This window comes from Desmodus rotundus, chromosome 9 (assembly GCF_022682495.2).
Source record: "Desmodus rotundus isolate HL8 chromosome 9, HLdesRot8A.1, whole genome shotgun sequence".
Lineage (NCBI taxonomy): Eukaryota > Metazoa > Chordata > Mammalia > Chiroptera > Phyllostomidae > Desmodus > Desmodus rotundus.
Window position 1 is genome coordinate 14347764 of NC_071395.1, and position 15401 is coordinate 14363164.

At 38.1% G+C, this 15401-nt stretch overlaps 1 protein-coding gene across 1 annotated transcript in view; it reads left to right on the plus strand.

Moving 5' to 3' along the window:
- The window catches only part of SMARCA5 (SNF2 related chromatin remodeling ATPase 5), a 34196-nt gene extending 22194 nt beyond the window's left edge, over positions 1 to 12002 (plus strand). Inside the window, exons 14-24 of the mRNA XM_053910649.1 lie at positions 1214 to 1346; positions 4211 to 4359; positions 4559 to 4678; positions 5495 to 5605; positions 6498 to 6611; positions 6791 to 6913; positions 7652 to 7784; positions 8383 to 8501; positions 8927 to 9139; positions 10828 to 10935; positions 11685 to 12002. Coding sequence (XP_053766624.1) covers positions 1214 to 1346; positions 4211 to 4359; positions 4559 to 4678; positions 5495 to 5605; positions 6498 to 6611; positions 6791 to 6913; positions 7652 to 7784; positions 8383 to 8501; positions 8927 to 9139; positions 10828 to 10935; positions 11685 to 11750 — 1389 coding nt within the window. The 3' untranslated portion in view covers positions 11751 to 12002. The remainder of the gene's footprint in view (positions 1 to 1213; positions 1347 to 4210; positions 4360 to 4558; positions 4679 to 5494; positions 5606 to 6497; positions 6612 to 6790; positions 6914 to 7651; positions 7785 to 8382; positions 8502 to 8926; positions 9140 to 10827; positions 10936 to 11684) is intronic.
- Positions 12003 to 15401: the final 3399 nt, after the last annotated feature.

Sequence of the window (15401 nt, forward strand, 5' to 3'; positions counted from 1 at the left end):
CTGTATTTTCATCTTACAGCTTTGCCGCATCTGAGGACTTTGGAGTCCTGCTGTATTCTCTGTCTTCTGGTGGCAGAAGGGGAAAGAGGGAGAGCTGAGGAAAATTTTTTATGGGTCATATCTGGAAGTTCCCCATGTTCATTGGCCAGAACTGATCACATAACTGACTACAAGGGAATTGCTTACAGATGTGCCCTAGGAGGAAAGGGAAATGGGTTTGGTGAGCTGCTAATGACTGCCACGTTAGGTGCTGACCTGATCAGAAAGACTTTCTTTTTAAAAAGAGGGAGGGGAGGGAGAAAAATTGGGGGAGAAACATTGATGGGTTGCTTTTCATACACACCCGGAGGGGACGAACCTGCAGCTTCAGCATGTGTCCTGACCAGGAATTGAACCTGCAGCCTTGGAGGTTGTGGGACAACGCCCAACCAACTGATCCACTCTGGCCTGGGAAGGAAGACCTTTTTTTGAGGAAGTTTATGATCTGTAGATTTAGTCAAAAACTTAAAAATTTCCAAGACAGATACTGCTGATGACTTGACCATGATATTGGTGACCGTAAAAACCCAACTGTTACATCTCTGGTTTTAGTCACTTCCTTCCTGGATTCTTTGTAAGGGTACCTGGGGAAAATTAATCAATCAGACGGGGGTATTGGGTAGGGATGTGGTTTGTAAACTTACCAGAAGTTAAACAGAAAATGAATTCTCATTAATTTGACTATTTGTCTGTAGTTAATTGGGTAATACTTAAAGACCGATGTTTTTATATTGGTGGAGTTTATAGCAGTGAAAACTTATATTTGATTTAGGAAGAAAAACATTTTGAATTTACACCTAAGAAAAAAAGATTTTTAAAAAGCTTCCGTCATTTAAAAACTAATTTCTTCTTGCCTAGAGATGTTATGTGTATTTTATGTCGGCATAATCTAGTAAAATTAATCTGGTAGTTTCTGACAGAGTCAGCCACTATGGTGTGTTCCATACTTTCTAAACGTTTACCTTGTGAGATAACTTAACAATATGATTGAAACTAAGAAAAGGAGAATTGAAGAACTAAACACATACTGTGAATCTGTTTTTAGGTATAGTTATTTTGTTACATAGTTTTTAAAAGCTTTGTACTAGAGAATATATACAATTTGTTTCTCAGTATACACAAATGGTACTATGTGAATTTTTAACTTACTCGGAATGTGTGGTAATTTGCGTAGGACCGAGCACACAGAATTGGACAAACCAAGACAGTCAGAGTGTTCCGCTTTATAACTGATAACACTGTGGAAGAAAGGATAGTGGAACGTGCGGAGATGAAACTCAGACTGGATTCCATAGTCATTCAACAAGGTGAGCCTCAGAACCTTACAAAATTTACCGGGTGGGATTGACGCGTGTATTTTCCTGGATTATTTAGGGGGTTCTCATATTCAGCATCTACTGAACCAGGCCAGCAGGCAGCAGTATGTGTATTCCAGAGAGAGTAAGCTTCGGTTTTGCCATGGGGAGGATGGGTTTGGGCTTAGGAAGGTTTACATCTGAATGTGGACTCTGCCAGTTAGCAGTTCTTTACACTACCTGAGCCTGTTTTTTAATCTTACTAAATGGGGGTAAAGGTAGCTACTATTTCGTATTTTTAAGGATTAAAGGGGACAATGTACATAAAATTCCTAGCAGTCAGTGTGATGCGTATTAAATAGAGCTGTGGTGATTATTATTTATGTGTACTAAGCACTCCATTGATTATTCTTAGTGGGACTGAAGAAATAAAAACAAACCTCAGAGAAGCTGATTATATTCTTTTTCTAGTCTGCAGCTCTTTATTGAGCTCCCAGCAGATGCCAAGCACTGTTCTTAGTGCTGACAATATAACGGGGCATGAAGCTGACCACTGGTCTTGCTTTCAAGGAGTTTATAATTGAGCAAGAGGGAGACGTGGAATAAACAGTTATGTAAATAGGACTACAGGAAAAGGATTTTATTCTGAATTAATTGAAGGGAGTTTCAAGTTCTCACTGCAAATTAGATTTTAAAAAGGAAGACATATTTTCAGGAACCTTACAGTAAAGTTGGTGATGGGATACATAAAATGCCAAAATGGAAAAAAAAAACACAAAAAAACCCAACCCCGTCGCTTAGCCCACATTCCTTTCTTTCTGTCTCATACTGCCTTCTGAGCATGTACTCCTTACCTGTCTGTAAGACTGGGAGGCGTGCTGTGGGCGTGTTTACCGAGTACTTCATATATGTGTCTTGGTTTTGCCAACCCGTCTCTAATTTCCGTGTGAATGTCACATTTCTTTGGGATTCCATAATACTAACCATAGTACAGACTTTACCATCCTTTGTCTCCTTTGGTCTTCATGGCAGTTTGAGCTTGGAATCAGAGGCAAGTTACTTGTCCACCATTTATAGTTTAAATGTCACAGCTAGGACGTGACTCAGACAAGGGGTCAAGAACTGTGTTAACTGTATGGTGCAGTGTTTAATTAGGAAAGTCTCTGGGAACTTCCAGGGCGTGCCAAAGAGTGAAGTTGCTCGTGTGCGATGTAATGACTGAGCTGGGGTTTTTTTCCCCTCACATTTATTTGTGTGTTTAGATGTAGTTCTTGTTCTCAATTATTCTCATCTATAAAACATGTTCGTTTGTTCGTTTTTAAATTAAAATATTCCTGCCATGGCCAATGTGGTTCGCTTGGAGCATCGTCCTGTAAACCAAAAGGTCTTGGGTTCAATTCCCCATCAGGGTACATACCTAGGTTGCAGGTTTGGTCCCCTATTAGGGCACGGACAAGAGGCAACCGATTGATGTTTCTCTTCCCCTCTCTCAAATCAATAAGCATGACCTCGGGTAAGGATAAAAAAAGATAAAGTAAGTAACATTAATTCCTATATAGTCAACTTAGAAAATCTATTTGAGTTTTTTGACTTAGTTTTTGTTTTGTTTTGTTTTTTAATTTACTGGGGCAAATTTCGTGCTAGTGGCTTTGTTAATTCCATTTGTAGACCTACCAGTCTAACAGCAAGCCTCAGGTGCGTAGCTCTGTGTTATTGTCTTAGGGACTGCGGGACGTACTGCAAAACAGGAGAAACCCCGGAAACACTTTGTCTTAAAAGCCCTCTCCCTGTCCAGCAGGGAAGTAGTTTCTGTCAGCGTGAGAACATTTTGACAAGTGTGATAGGCTCCCCTCCAGAGTAAGATGCTGTGGATACTGCAGTCCCCCCTTATCCATGGTTTCACTCTGCAGTTTCAGCTACCAGTAGTCAACCGCGGTCCAGCATGTTAAAGGGAAAATTCCAGAAGTAAACATTTCATAACTTTTTTTTAATCCTCACCTGAGAGTATGTTTATTGATTGTAGAGAAAGAGAGGGAGGGAAAGGGGGAGCAGAGAGACAGCAATGTGAGAGAAACATTGGAACTTTATCATAAGTATGTACTTACAAGAAAAAAACTATATATGGGGTTCGGTACTATCTGTGGTTTTAAGCTTCCACCTGGGGGCTTGGAACATGTCCCCCCTCTTGGATAAGTGGGGACGACTGTATACTCTGACTTTGAAAGTCACAGATGTTTGGTTGTGCATTCTATTAGGGACTTAAAACCATGATACAAGTAGTTAATGCAGTTGCAGAAAACGGCTTGGATCTTTATGCACTTACTACAAGGGGTTGGAATACAAATATTGAAGCCTTAGCCAGGTGTACATGAATGGCCCCTGAGAGTGAAAACAGTTCTGTGTGGTATTTCATTTTGTTTTGATGCCTGTTTGTTTGAAAACACAAATTACAGAGTTGGCAAAATTCTTGCCAGTTTAAGACCTAACTTTTCTGATACTGAGTTTTTTCTGTATTCAAAATAAGCTTTCAATAGTTTCAGTTCTTAAGCTTAAGAAGTTTTCAGAAATAGATGTACGTTTCGGTCCTTACATAAAATTTGGCGGTATGAAGGGGTTTTTTGTACTTCACCATTCTCAATAGATTTGGGAGTTTAGTATTAACATCTTTCTGCTTTCCGAAACTTCTTGTGTTTATAATGCTCTCGTCTGCTGATACTTTTTAAAAAATAATAGATTTTCACATACCATATGTGAATAAACCGAAGTGATTGATGTTTGAGGCAAAATGACAGTATTACACATGACATTTAGAGTTCTAGGTTTCCAGTAAAATAAAGTTTGTTAAGTTAACACAATACAACATAATCTGTTCTTAGGAAGACTTGTGGATCAGAATCTGAACAAAATTGGGAAAGATGAAATGCTTCAAATGATTAGACATGGAGCAACACATGTATTTGCTTCAAAGGAAAGTGAGATCACTGATGAGGATATTGATGGTATCTTGGAACGGGGTGCAAAGAAGGTGAGGTATAGATTAAATGATAATGTTCTTAATACATACCATTTTAAACCAAAACTGAGGAAATATTTGTTATGTGAATTACAGACAGTTATTTCCATAAAAAGAAGCTTTTGTGTACTGTGAAGCCTAATCCATGTGTACTATAGCTCTCATGTTTTTTTAATTCTTAATCTAACAAGGGGTTTCCTTTGTTCCCTAGACTGCAGAGATGAATGAAAAACTGTCCAAGATGGGTGAGAGCTCACTTAGAAACTTTACAATGGATACAGAGTCGAGTGTTTATAACTTCGAAGGGGAAGATTACAGAGAAAAACAGAAGGTAATTTAGAATTACTTGAAGGCTTTATTTTACTCGCAACTTGGAATTTTAAATGTTAGTTATAAATTTGTCTCGAACAGCAGTCATTTCTGCTATTCACATCTAAATTATTTTTATTTTATGTTAAATTTAATGCCAGATTTTCAGTTCACAAGCCCTGAAATGGTTTAAAGGCTTATGTTATGAAGAGTACTGTATACTATTTAGTATAATATTGTAAAATACATGATAAATATATTGTGTGGGGGTGTATACAGTAATTTGAGATATTTGAAACTAAAATTATTGCCAAAAAATTGTCACCACCTTATCAGAATTTCTTTTTCATAGTATAATTGGCTGATAATAATTAAAGAAAAATTTCATAAGCAATAATTGAAATTACAGAGAAATTAGAAGTACCTCCAGAGTAGATGAAAAAATAATACTAGTGTTTTCCTTGTAAACATTTAGATATGTATATCCTCTGAATATTTTCTAGGCTAAACACATATCTACATTTTTCTCCTAATTTGGGTTGTAGCATACATTCTGTGGCATTTTTTTTCATCCAACAGAATTATTAATTTGGCCAAAACATACTTACTGAATAGCTCAGGCTGTTCACTTAAGACACTGTCCTATGTGTTAATCACAGTGGAACAAGGTATCGTAGTCTCTCCTCTCGCAGAGTTTAGAGTCCAGGATTTAATGACTGTCTTTTCATTTGCAAACAGTAGTCTTAATGATACACACAATATGAGTCGTATTCATGTAAGATACGCAACTGTGTATAATAAAAGGTGGTGATTTGAACTGTTTCCTCCCATGTGCTAGATTGCGTTCACAGAGTGGATCGAACCGCCTAAACGAGAAAGAAAAGCCAACTATGCAGTTGATGCCTATTTCAGGGAAGCTCTTCGAGTCAGTGAACCTAAAGCACCCAAGGTGAGATGACAGAGCACAACAATTTCAAAAGATACTGGAAATTTTATTTTTTTTTTCTTACATTAGAATAAAAACAGATTGAGAATTACATTTTGTGGGATTTTTTTTATTGTTGTTTAATTACAGTTGTCTCCATTCTCCCCCACCCATTGCTCTCCCCTGCCCCGTCCAACCCCCTCTTCCAAAGACAGTCTGCACCCCATTGTCCTGACTATGGGTCCTTTGTACTTGTTCCTTGACTTGACCTCCCTCCCTGCCTCCCTCTCCACTTACCCACCTCCTCCCGCCCCTCTGGTCACTGTCAGTTTGTTCTTTATCTCCTTGTCTTTGGTTCTTTTTTGTTCATTTGTTTTGTTGATTAGGTTCCACTTATAGGTGAGATCATATGGTATTCGTCTTTTCACTGCCTGGCTTATTTCACTTAGCATAATGCTCTCCAGTTCCATCCATGCTGTCATGAAGGGTAGGAGCTCCTTCTTTCTGCTGTGTAGTATCCCACTGTAGTACCATGGGTTTTCGGTGCACTCGTTTACTCATGGGCACTTAGGCCATTTCCAGCACTTGGCTATTGTGAATTGTGCTGCTGTGAACATTGGGGTGCATAGGTTCTTTTGAATTGGTGTTTCAGGGTTCTTAGAGTATAATCCCAGCAGTGTGGTGGGAGTTTTTAATAGTGTACCTCAGTCAGTTCTGAATTGTTAAGATGTTGTCTATAAATTAATTGTGAATCTGTGCATTTAAAATTTGATTGTTTTTTTCAGTTTTATTGAAATATGCATTCACTTACTTGAAAAATTAACTGTCTTGGTTTATGGAATAAAGATGATTAGAGATAGATTTAAAGCAAAATAGTTTCTTCTTTATGGACAATTCTATTTTTCTTTTTCTTTAGGCTCCTCGACCTCCAAAACAACCCAATGTTCAGGATTTCCAGTTCTTTCCTCCACGTTTATTTGAATTATTGGAAAAAGAAATTCTATATTACAGAAAAACTATTGGGTACAAGGTAATACAAATAATACTTTGTTCATAACTGATCTGGTTTGTTTTGAACTTTACAAACAAATGTAAAATATTGGTATGTTTTCTTTCCTGGTTGGATTAAAATTTGTGAAATTAGAATTTAGTCTATCACATTTTTTCTAAAATTTACTGATCGGTGACATAGTAAAATACGTTTTTTAGGTACCTCGAAATCCTGACCTACCAAATGCAGCGCAGGCACAAAAAGAAGAACAGCTGAAAATTGACGAAGCTGAACCCCTTAATGATGAAGAGTTAGAAGAAAAAGAGAAGCTTCTAACACAGGTATAACCTTCAATCGACACAGAATTTAGTAACTTACTTTGTAAGGTACTGTGTTAGGTTGTGTTGGGGTATACAGAGAAGTGTAAGTTTCTGCTCTCAAAATGGAGAAATTGGAGAGGATAAGGTGTGGGCCTGTGGGTGAAGGCTGTGATTTTATTGTCACTAGTTGTTACGGTAGTTGCGGAGATTATGCATTTGCACTGGCCTTGGCGAAGTGGGTGTCATTTTGATTACCTTTCTTCTGGTGTTCTCAGCTTCCTTGTGAGTCTCCATGTTGCTGCTGCCTCATACTTCTCAACTGTGCATCTCTGCTTGGTGCTTTTGTTGCTTCATCCATCTCCTCTAGGGTTCAGTAAGGGCCTTTTAGAATCTGACTTTAACCTACCATTAAAGCTTCATTTTCCCACCTCCTCTTCTCTGTTCTTTAACTGATGTTTTCATTCCTCCCGGTGAACTCCTGATCTGTCAAAGCTCAACAAAAATGTCACCTTTCATACAGCATTTCTTGCTCTCTTCTACTCAGCTTTAATTGGGTATCTGAGCAGTATGTGATGTAATGTAAAAATGCACATGTATGTACAGGAAAAATTGCCACTTTAAAAGAACTTAATTTTAAAAAGATAAAAGAGGCACAACTGAAAATTATTTTCTCTAATATTTACAAGCACTGATAAAATGTAAAGCATCTTTTCCGTCTTCATTGTGCTGTGACCCAATATTGTTTCTGTTGCTATGCAGGGATTTACCAATTGGAATAAGAGAGATTTTAACCAGTTTATCAAAGCGAATGAGAAGTGGGGTCGTGATGATATTGAAAATATAGCAAGAGAAGTAGAAGGAAAAACTCCAGAAGAAGTTATTGAATATTCAGGTAACTTTTATTATTTTACAAGGTATAAAAAATGTTCTCAGGCTTTTAGAGAACTGCTGGAAAGTTCATAGTTTCCTACTGTGAATCATGTATTTTGATAAGCTAAATTTTGCCTCAACTTAGAGTCTTGTTTTATTCCGTTTCTTAAAAACTGAGAAAGTGCTCCCTTCTTTAAAATGGCATAATTGTTTAATTTTTTTACCCTAGCTTGGTAGCTGTAGCCAAGAAAATGAGAATAGGTTACTGAGTGACATGCTTTCGTTTACATTTCAGCTGTCTCCATAGCTGCTCAAGTGTTGGCTATTTCGTGCCCGTTTCCTTAAGTCAGTTGGCTTGTCCAGTGAATGTGTGTAGTTGTGCTTATGGAGTCTGCTTTAGAATTTCAGAGTAGCAGAGACTAAAGAGCTGGAAGTTGTTTAAATCATCCAGTTTAACTCGGTTTTTTACAGTTGAGGAAACAACTGTAAAATTATAAGTACCTATTTACTTCCTATTATTGTTTGTGGGAGAACTGGAAACATTTCTTAGCAAATAAAATAGAAGCATCTCTCTCCCTTCCTCCGCTCATCTCATCCGTCCAACTTTGACTCTTCCGCAGCTGTGTTCTGGGAGAGGTGCAATGAGCTCCAGGACATAGAGAAGATTATGGCTCAGATTGAAAGGGGAGAGGCAAGAATTCAAAGAAGAATTAGTATCAAAAAAGCACTTGATACAAAGGTACTTTACATGTTAATAAATATGGCAACTAATGAAATCCTATCTGTAGATTTAAGAGTTAAAAAAACTTTTAAAAAGGAAAGGACAGATGATTTAAAATTAAAATTTTCTTCAAAGAAAAACAAATGTCCTTGATATTCTCTCAAAAGATTTATTTCAGTATTTGAGCTGATACATGTCAGTCAGAGGCATTAGAATTAGCTCTCTCCTACATAGTATCAGAAAGTCTGAGTCTCTGTTTCTCTTTAGAACAGTAAAGACTAAAATGCTTTCAGGATGAAGGTGATACAATGCAATTGAGGTGTTACAGATAGAAAGTTCACATTTGAGATAAAATATGTAGAGCTAATTTTACTAAAGCTGAGTTTGAAATACAGATTATATAGGATTTATATTTTATACAATATAAAATCTGACTTTGATAGATTGGACGGTACAAAGCTCCTTTTCATCAGCTGAGAATATCATATGGCACCAACAAAGGAAAAAACTATACTGAAGAAGAGGACCGTTTTCTGATCTGTATGCTTCATAAGCTTGGATTCGACAAAGAAAACGTTTATGATGAGTTGCGACAGTGTATTCGCAACTCTCCTCAGTTCAGATTTGACTGGTTTCTTAAGTCCAGGACTGCAATGGTGAGTGCTGGGACCTTTGTGTAACGTGGCGCACAGCTCAGAGTAAGTGTGTTCTTTAATACTCTCCAACTAAGGTAACTTCTTAAGAGAAAATTGTAAGTTTTTGTTACAATATTTAGTGTCATAAGTTGAATCAGTTTCTTAGAACACTTCACATTCAGTTAAAAAGCTACTGTCATAGGTAACTTAAGTTTATTGGCACTATCCTTTAATGTCACATGTCTTTTACCTTCACTCTATATGATAGGACTAGCTTTTGATATTTATGTTACTCACGTTCTACGGACGAGGGAATGTCACTCTTCAGTTTAAACTTCTGAATGTGGTTATTGCAGTTTAAAATCTGCACCATGCAGACTTCGGTTTGTAAGTGGCATCTGCCCATAAGGATGCCGAGTCTGGGTCACTTTAAGGTGGTGAGACCCTTGATTTGTACTGATCTAATGCTCAGTTTTGTTTTTATTTTCCGTATCTGGCTGTTTCGGTTGGAAGTTCTGTTTCTCAAATGACCTAAATTAGAATTCAGAAAAGTTTATCTTTGATGAATCAGTCTTTTTCTTGCATATCTTTACCGCCTTTAACTTTTAACTTTTAGCGTGTTCTGCAAGACGATGACAATGCCCAAAAGCTCTGTAGTCGTAAGTTTGGGATATTCTGGGATAAACACAGTCGGAACGTCTTTATGTTTGTAATACGATATCCTTCTGTGGATTTAAAATTGTCGATCCTCAAGATGTGGGGTAGTGTGCAGTCTTTGCATGTTTGACCACGTGAGGGGTTTTTTCAGTAAACTCCCAGGGGGGCTGCTGTTTGCTGAAACCCTAGTTTGGGAAATGTGCTCCAAACGGCCCCATAGGATAAACAGTTGAGGTGGGGCCCTTTCCTAACGCCTTCTGGCATATGTGCCTTAGTGCGCCTGGTAAGGGGGATGATATTGCAGATATTTCTAAACCTTGTATGGTATATTTTATAAAAACACATTTTTCAATGATTTTGCTGTGATTGTGATATCACTTACTACAAAAGAAAAACAGGACAACGTTGCTCGGTAAGGAAGAAGGGAGCTGGTAGTCAGCAAGGATTCACATAGACTCGTGTTTCCTTCAGCGTTACCTGCTACTTTGCTGCACTGTACTACAGAATCTTTTCTGGGGCTGTATAGCTTACTGGAGAGAGACGAGGCAGAGCTCTTCATAGGCTTCTGTGGCTGTCTTTAAAATTGGGAAGGGTGACGTGGTACATTGTTTACCATAATTCCACTGATAAATGCTTTTGAGGGAAATACTATGTACACCTCGTACTAAAGTTAGTTTTAATTGATTTGACCCTCAAATATGCATGCTATTACTTAAGTTTGGATATAAATTACAGTTCTCAAGCATAGTCACTAAGTGGTGTTGCATTTATTATGAGACGTTCATTTTCACTTAATTCTTAAGTGAAGGAAAGGTTTATGAAAACCACACAGTAGTATGGCTTTAGTGAAATCAAAATATTGATAAAATTTTTTATCCTTGTAACACGGATTGTATATGAAAATCAGTTTCTTTTGCTTTTTAAAATTTTATCTATTGCGGCTGTGTGATTTTATATTACCATATTAAAACATCCTTTGTTTTTAAAACTAGTCATGCAAACTTACAGATGGAAAATACAAATTTGCTATGTAAATTTATTTTGCAACTCAGGAGCTGCAGAGGAGGTGTAACACCTTAATTACCTTGATTGAAAGAGAAAACATGGAACTGGAAGAAAAGGAGAAGGCAGAGAAAAAGAAGAGAGGACCAAAGCCTTCAGTAAGTAGTCACAGATATGTAAATGTTTGTTTGGGTGAGCACTTAATGTTTTTTTTTTTTTCTTTCAAAGAATTTGCACATTACAATTGGCTATCACTGATGTTAGGCACCTGGCTTCCTCCTTCCCCTGGAAATTGTGGGGAAGATCACATTATGATGGTAGTCCATAATGTGGGGATTTGTGAAAATCTGGGGAGATATGTATGTATCATGAATGCCAAGGGTGTACACTTGACCTTGGGGGAATTATAATTTTAGAAATAATATAATTTTAAAATATTTAGAGAAACATTAGGAAAGCAATGGCTTTACATCTTTACGACCAACTTATTGTCCTTGTGATACTTTAGCAGTGGAAAAGCAGAACTTTTAAGGTAAAAAAGCTATCTTGTTAGTTAATAGTACTCAGCTTATAAGAAAATCATGAATAGATAAATGTTTCTGGATAATGTCTGGTATTTATGTAACCTTACAAAATACTTTTTATTCCTTTCTTTTGGCAAGAGGGCATTTTATAAATTTGATGTATTGATTTACTGCTGCTAATTGCGAGTTACTAATTTATTTCATTATCAGCATTACAATTTTGTACTGTTCTGTAACATGAGGAGATAAGATTACTCTGGGCAGGAGCGTCTGGTACCTGTTACTGTGCCGGAGTCGGCAGTGAGGAGCTGTGCTGTGTCTGTCGTGCCGTTCCTGTGAGTGTTGGTCTCGTGGTGAGAAGTAACCCTTCTGTTTGCTTGTAGACGCAGAAACGTAAAATGGACGGAGCACCCGACGGTCGGGGAAGGAAAAAGAAGCTGAAACTATGAATACACACGTGTTTCATAATCACTAACTTCAAACCAGTAGTTCTTTAATTTACGGGTCTTCATAAGATGTACTGTACAACGCGCAATTGTTGTGTCATTCGGAGCCGTCAGGTCCATCTGTTCACTGAGCTAGAGACTTAGTGTGTAGTTTCACTTTTTTAAATGCAACAGCTGTACTGAAATTTTTTTTATCATTAACACTTGAAATAATAAAATAGGCTTCATTTATTAATAAATGTTTCATTTGATTTATTTTTCTATTATAGTTCCATATGTGAAGATTGTGATTTTCATTTATAAGCTATAATTTCTACACTCGTAAGGCTTAAAAAAAGCAAACAAGAAAAAAACTGCGAATGACATTTGTTCCTTCGGTTTTCACTTGGTTGTGTAACTGTTTTAATTCACTTTGCCTTTGCTGCAATTTGGGTATCATCTCTGTAGTGCTGTTGAGTCTCATCTGGGAAGATTATGTAAGCTACATCTCCTCGCTTATATGGCTAGAATGAGGGGAAAGGCAAGAAAAATTATCATTATATTCTATGCATATTTCTGTTACGCTTTCTGTTTCTGTAGTTGGTTGTGAGGTGAATGTGCCCTTATTCTGTTGGGAAAATGGCCTTTTTAGTTGTATAGCCAAAGACATTTAGTATCTCTGGTTCTTTAAGGTGTTATGTACCATTTTATAAGAGGAATATTATTTTTTTTAATTGTTTGGTAAGAATTTTGACAGATTACCTTCTAAAGCGCCACAACTTAGATAATGTCAAAACTAAGGTGATTTTTTTTTTCCAGTTAAAATAAGATGTGAATGTCATGCTATTAAATTGAAACATCGGTAACAAAGTATATCCCTTCCAGTTTACCTTTTTTGAGTTTTAAAGAACTGAAAAATTTATTTTATTATATTTTAAAATAATTTCTACATGTGAGCAGCAAGACTGACTGTAGTTCCGGTTTTTAATTTTTTATGGACAGCCTTGACCAACCGGGGCCGTGCGCAGGACCCCCCACGCGGTGGGGTCGGGGCGCTGGCCGTGCTGGGGCCGTCGTGCGCCGCACGTCGTCTGTGTACAGTTTTATATGTGCGAGTGGGGTACAGAGACAGCTCTCCATTTTTCTAAGGGAATGCAATAAATGTAGCATCGTGAATAAATATAACTTTTATAATCCTCCAGTGGTCTTTTCTTTCCATTTCTTTATTTCTCTTTTCTCATTTGATCTTTATTCACGTATTTCCTTAGGACATTCTCTTTTCCCTAGGACATTCTTTTCCCTTAATTAGATTTCTTCCTTTAAAAGTTCTATCAATTGTTGTCTTTGTCTGCCCGTATATTTTTATTTATAATGCTGATTTATATAGTAACACCACTAATAATGCTTACTCTTTGAAAATGTGGCGTTGCTATCAATTTCAAACAAAACAGTGTTTATGGCAAGTTGTAGAGTAATTTGAATTTATTTTCTACTTCCCCAAAATGATTTCTATACTACCCTGGATTCTTAAAATAACTGTTATGGATCTAATGCATGCAAAATTTGAGGAAGCTTACTTTTCTTCATGAAAGGAGCTATCAAGGGTGGTAGCCCGAATTTGGGAGAAATAATTAGAAAAATAATAAGCCTGAAGAAAACGTTACAGGGGTCACACAAGTGATGTTTTCAAAAGGAAGGGGAGCAATCTAAAACTGAGGAGGGGTGGGGTGGGAGGGGGCGGACAGCGGATGTGCAGAGCGAGTCTAGTGTAGTGCTGAGCCCCTGTGAGCGTGGGGACTCAGATACAAAGGAAGTAAAGGGAAACTGTTCAAGTTTAGCAGTTCAGTTTAGTCAGTTTACGAGGCTGGTGTTTAACAAGTCACTTAGGCTGTTGCTACTGCATGTTTCTCTAGAATAAAATAAAGCCATGGCTCATACTATGGAGGTATACTTGAAGGGAAGGTGGCTCAGACCATTTGTTTTAAAGAGGAATTATGTTGAGGAAAACAGACTAAAAATAGGAAGTGGGTTTCTAATTGTTCTCAGTTTCCATTGAGGAAGAAGCTTTAAACGTAGAATGGTGCCTGAAGCCAAGCTAGAAGAGGCTGGGTGTTTACATAGGTGGGCGGGGTTGCCGCAGCCTGTTATCCAGAATACTTCATTTAATAATTGAAAATAGGAAGATTATATTCTATTCAGGTCCAGATAAAATTGTTATAATCATTATTTTAAACTTTAATAAATACTAATAAAATCTAGAAAAGAAAGATAATGGAGATTTTTCCAGTAGCAAACTTTTTAATCTAGGGTACTCGACATACAGTAGACAAAGCGTGCCTGGTGTTTAGGTTTTTTGTTTTTAATTTAATTTTAGAAGTGAAGGAAGGGAAAGAAACATCTGTGTGAGAGAGAAACATCGACCTGTTGCCTTGTACATACTTTGACCGGAGGACTGAGCCCTTAACCCGGGCCTGTGCCCTGACCAGGAGTCAAACCGGTGGTGACCTTTCATTTTGCCGGACAGTGCTAACCAAGTGAGCCACACTGGTGAGGGGCGTGCGCCTAATTTAATAGCAGTGCCAGCATAGGCTTACTGTAACGTGTTACAGTTACCGTTCCTTAATAAATCTGGATGAAACAGTCCTGGTTTAGGGTAGTTGCATTTATGTGGGCCTCCAGATGTTCATCTTCCTTAAAGGAGACAAAGTATCTTCAATGTGCAAGACCAGCATAGCAAAAAAGTAAACTGGTCAGTATTTTAGTATTTAACACTTTTACCGGTTAGCCTACCAATTTATTGGTAGCTTTCACATATTTTTCTCAAATAGAATTACACTCCCTGGCTGGTGTGCTCCGTAGGTTGAGTGCCTGCGAACCGAAAGGTGGCCTGTTTGATTCCCATGGAGGGGGGGGGGCACGTGCCTGGGTTGTGAGCCGGGTCGTCCCCAAGTTGAGGACTGAGTAGGACGCAACTGATCGATGTTTCTGACCCTCTCCCTCTCTCCAATAAAATCTTTGGAAAAAAAATCCTTATAATACTGTGTTTATGTAGTCTTTAAAATGTTAACTATGCTTTGCAAACAGCTCTGCCTGTCCTTAGTTTGGAGGGCTCCGGCGTAGTAACATTTTAAGGAACATTTAGAAATCTCATTTCTGAGAAGACCTTCAGCCTCTTCATGCTTGACACCAGTCCCTGCTGAGTGTTTCTGTGGGGGAGTGGGTGCACGGGCAGTCGCAAGGTGCAGAAGCAGGAGGAAGGTGAATCCAGTGCAAAACACTGCACTTGCTCCGCAAGTGGAACACATTCTTACCACTGTTAAAGCAAAGAGCAACTCCTTAAAGAAAAAAAAAATGGTGTAACCTACTTCAACGGATCTGAATCCTAGAGTGTCTGGCCCCACGTTCGTGCAGCCAAGGTTGAGAACCTGCTCAAGGTTAGGCAGTCACCCGTCACTGGTGAAGCTCAGCAGCAGAAGCATTCTGATGTCCCCACCGTGCACACGCGCCTCTCACTGTTTCTTGAAACCACTTTCTTTGCTGTCTCGGGCATCACTGGCACTGCAAGTTTCTCAGAAACTTGTTCCCCTGAGTGCCATGTAGAGGGAAAGCTGTAAACGGCCTGCAGCTCTGAGCTCTAAAACCTTCACCTGGGAGCTTCTTTAGAAATGCAGAATC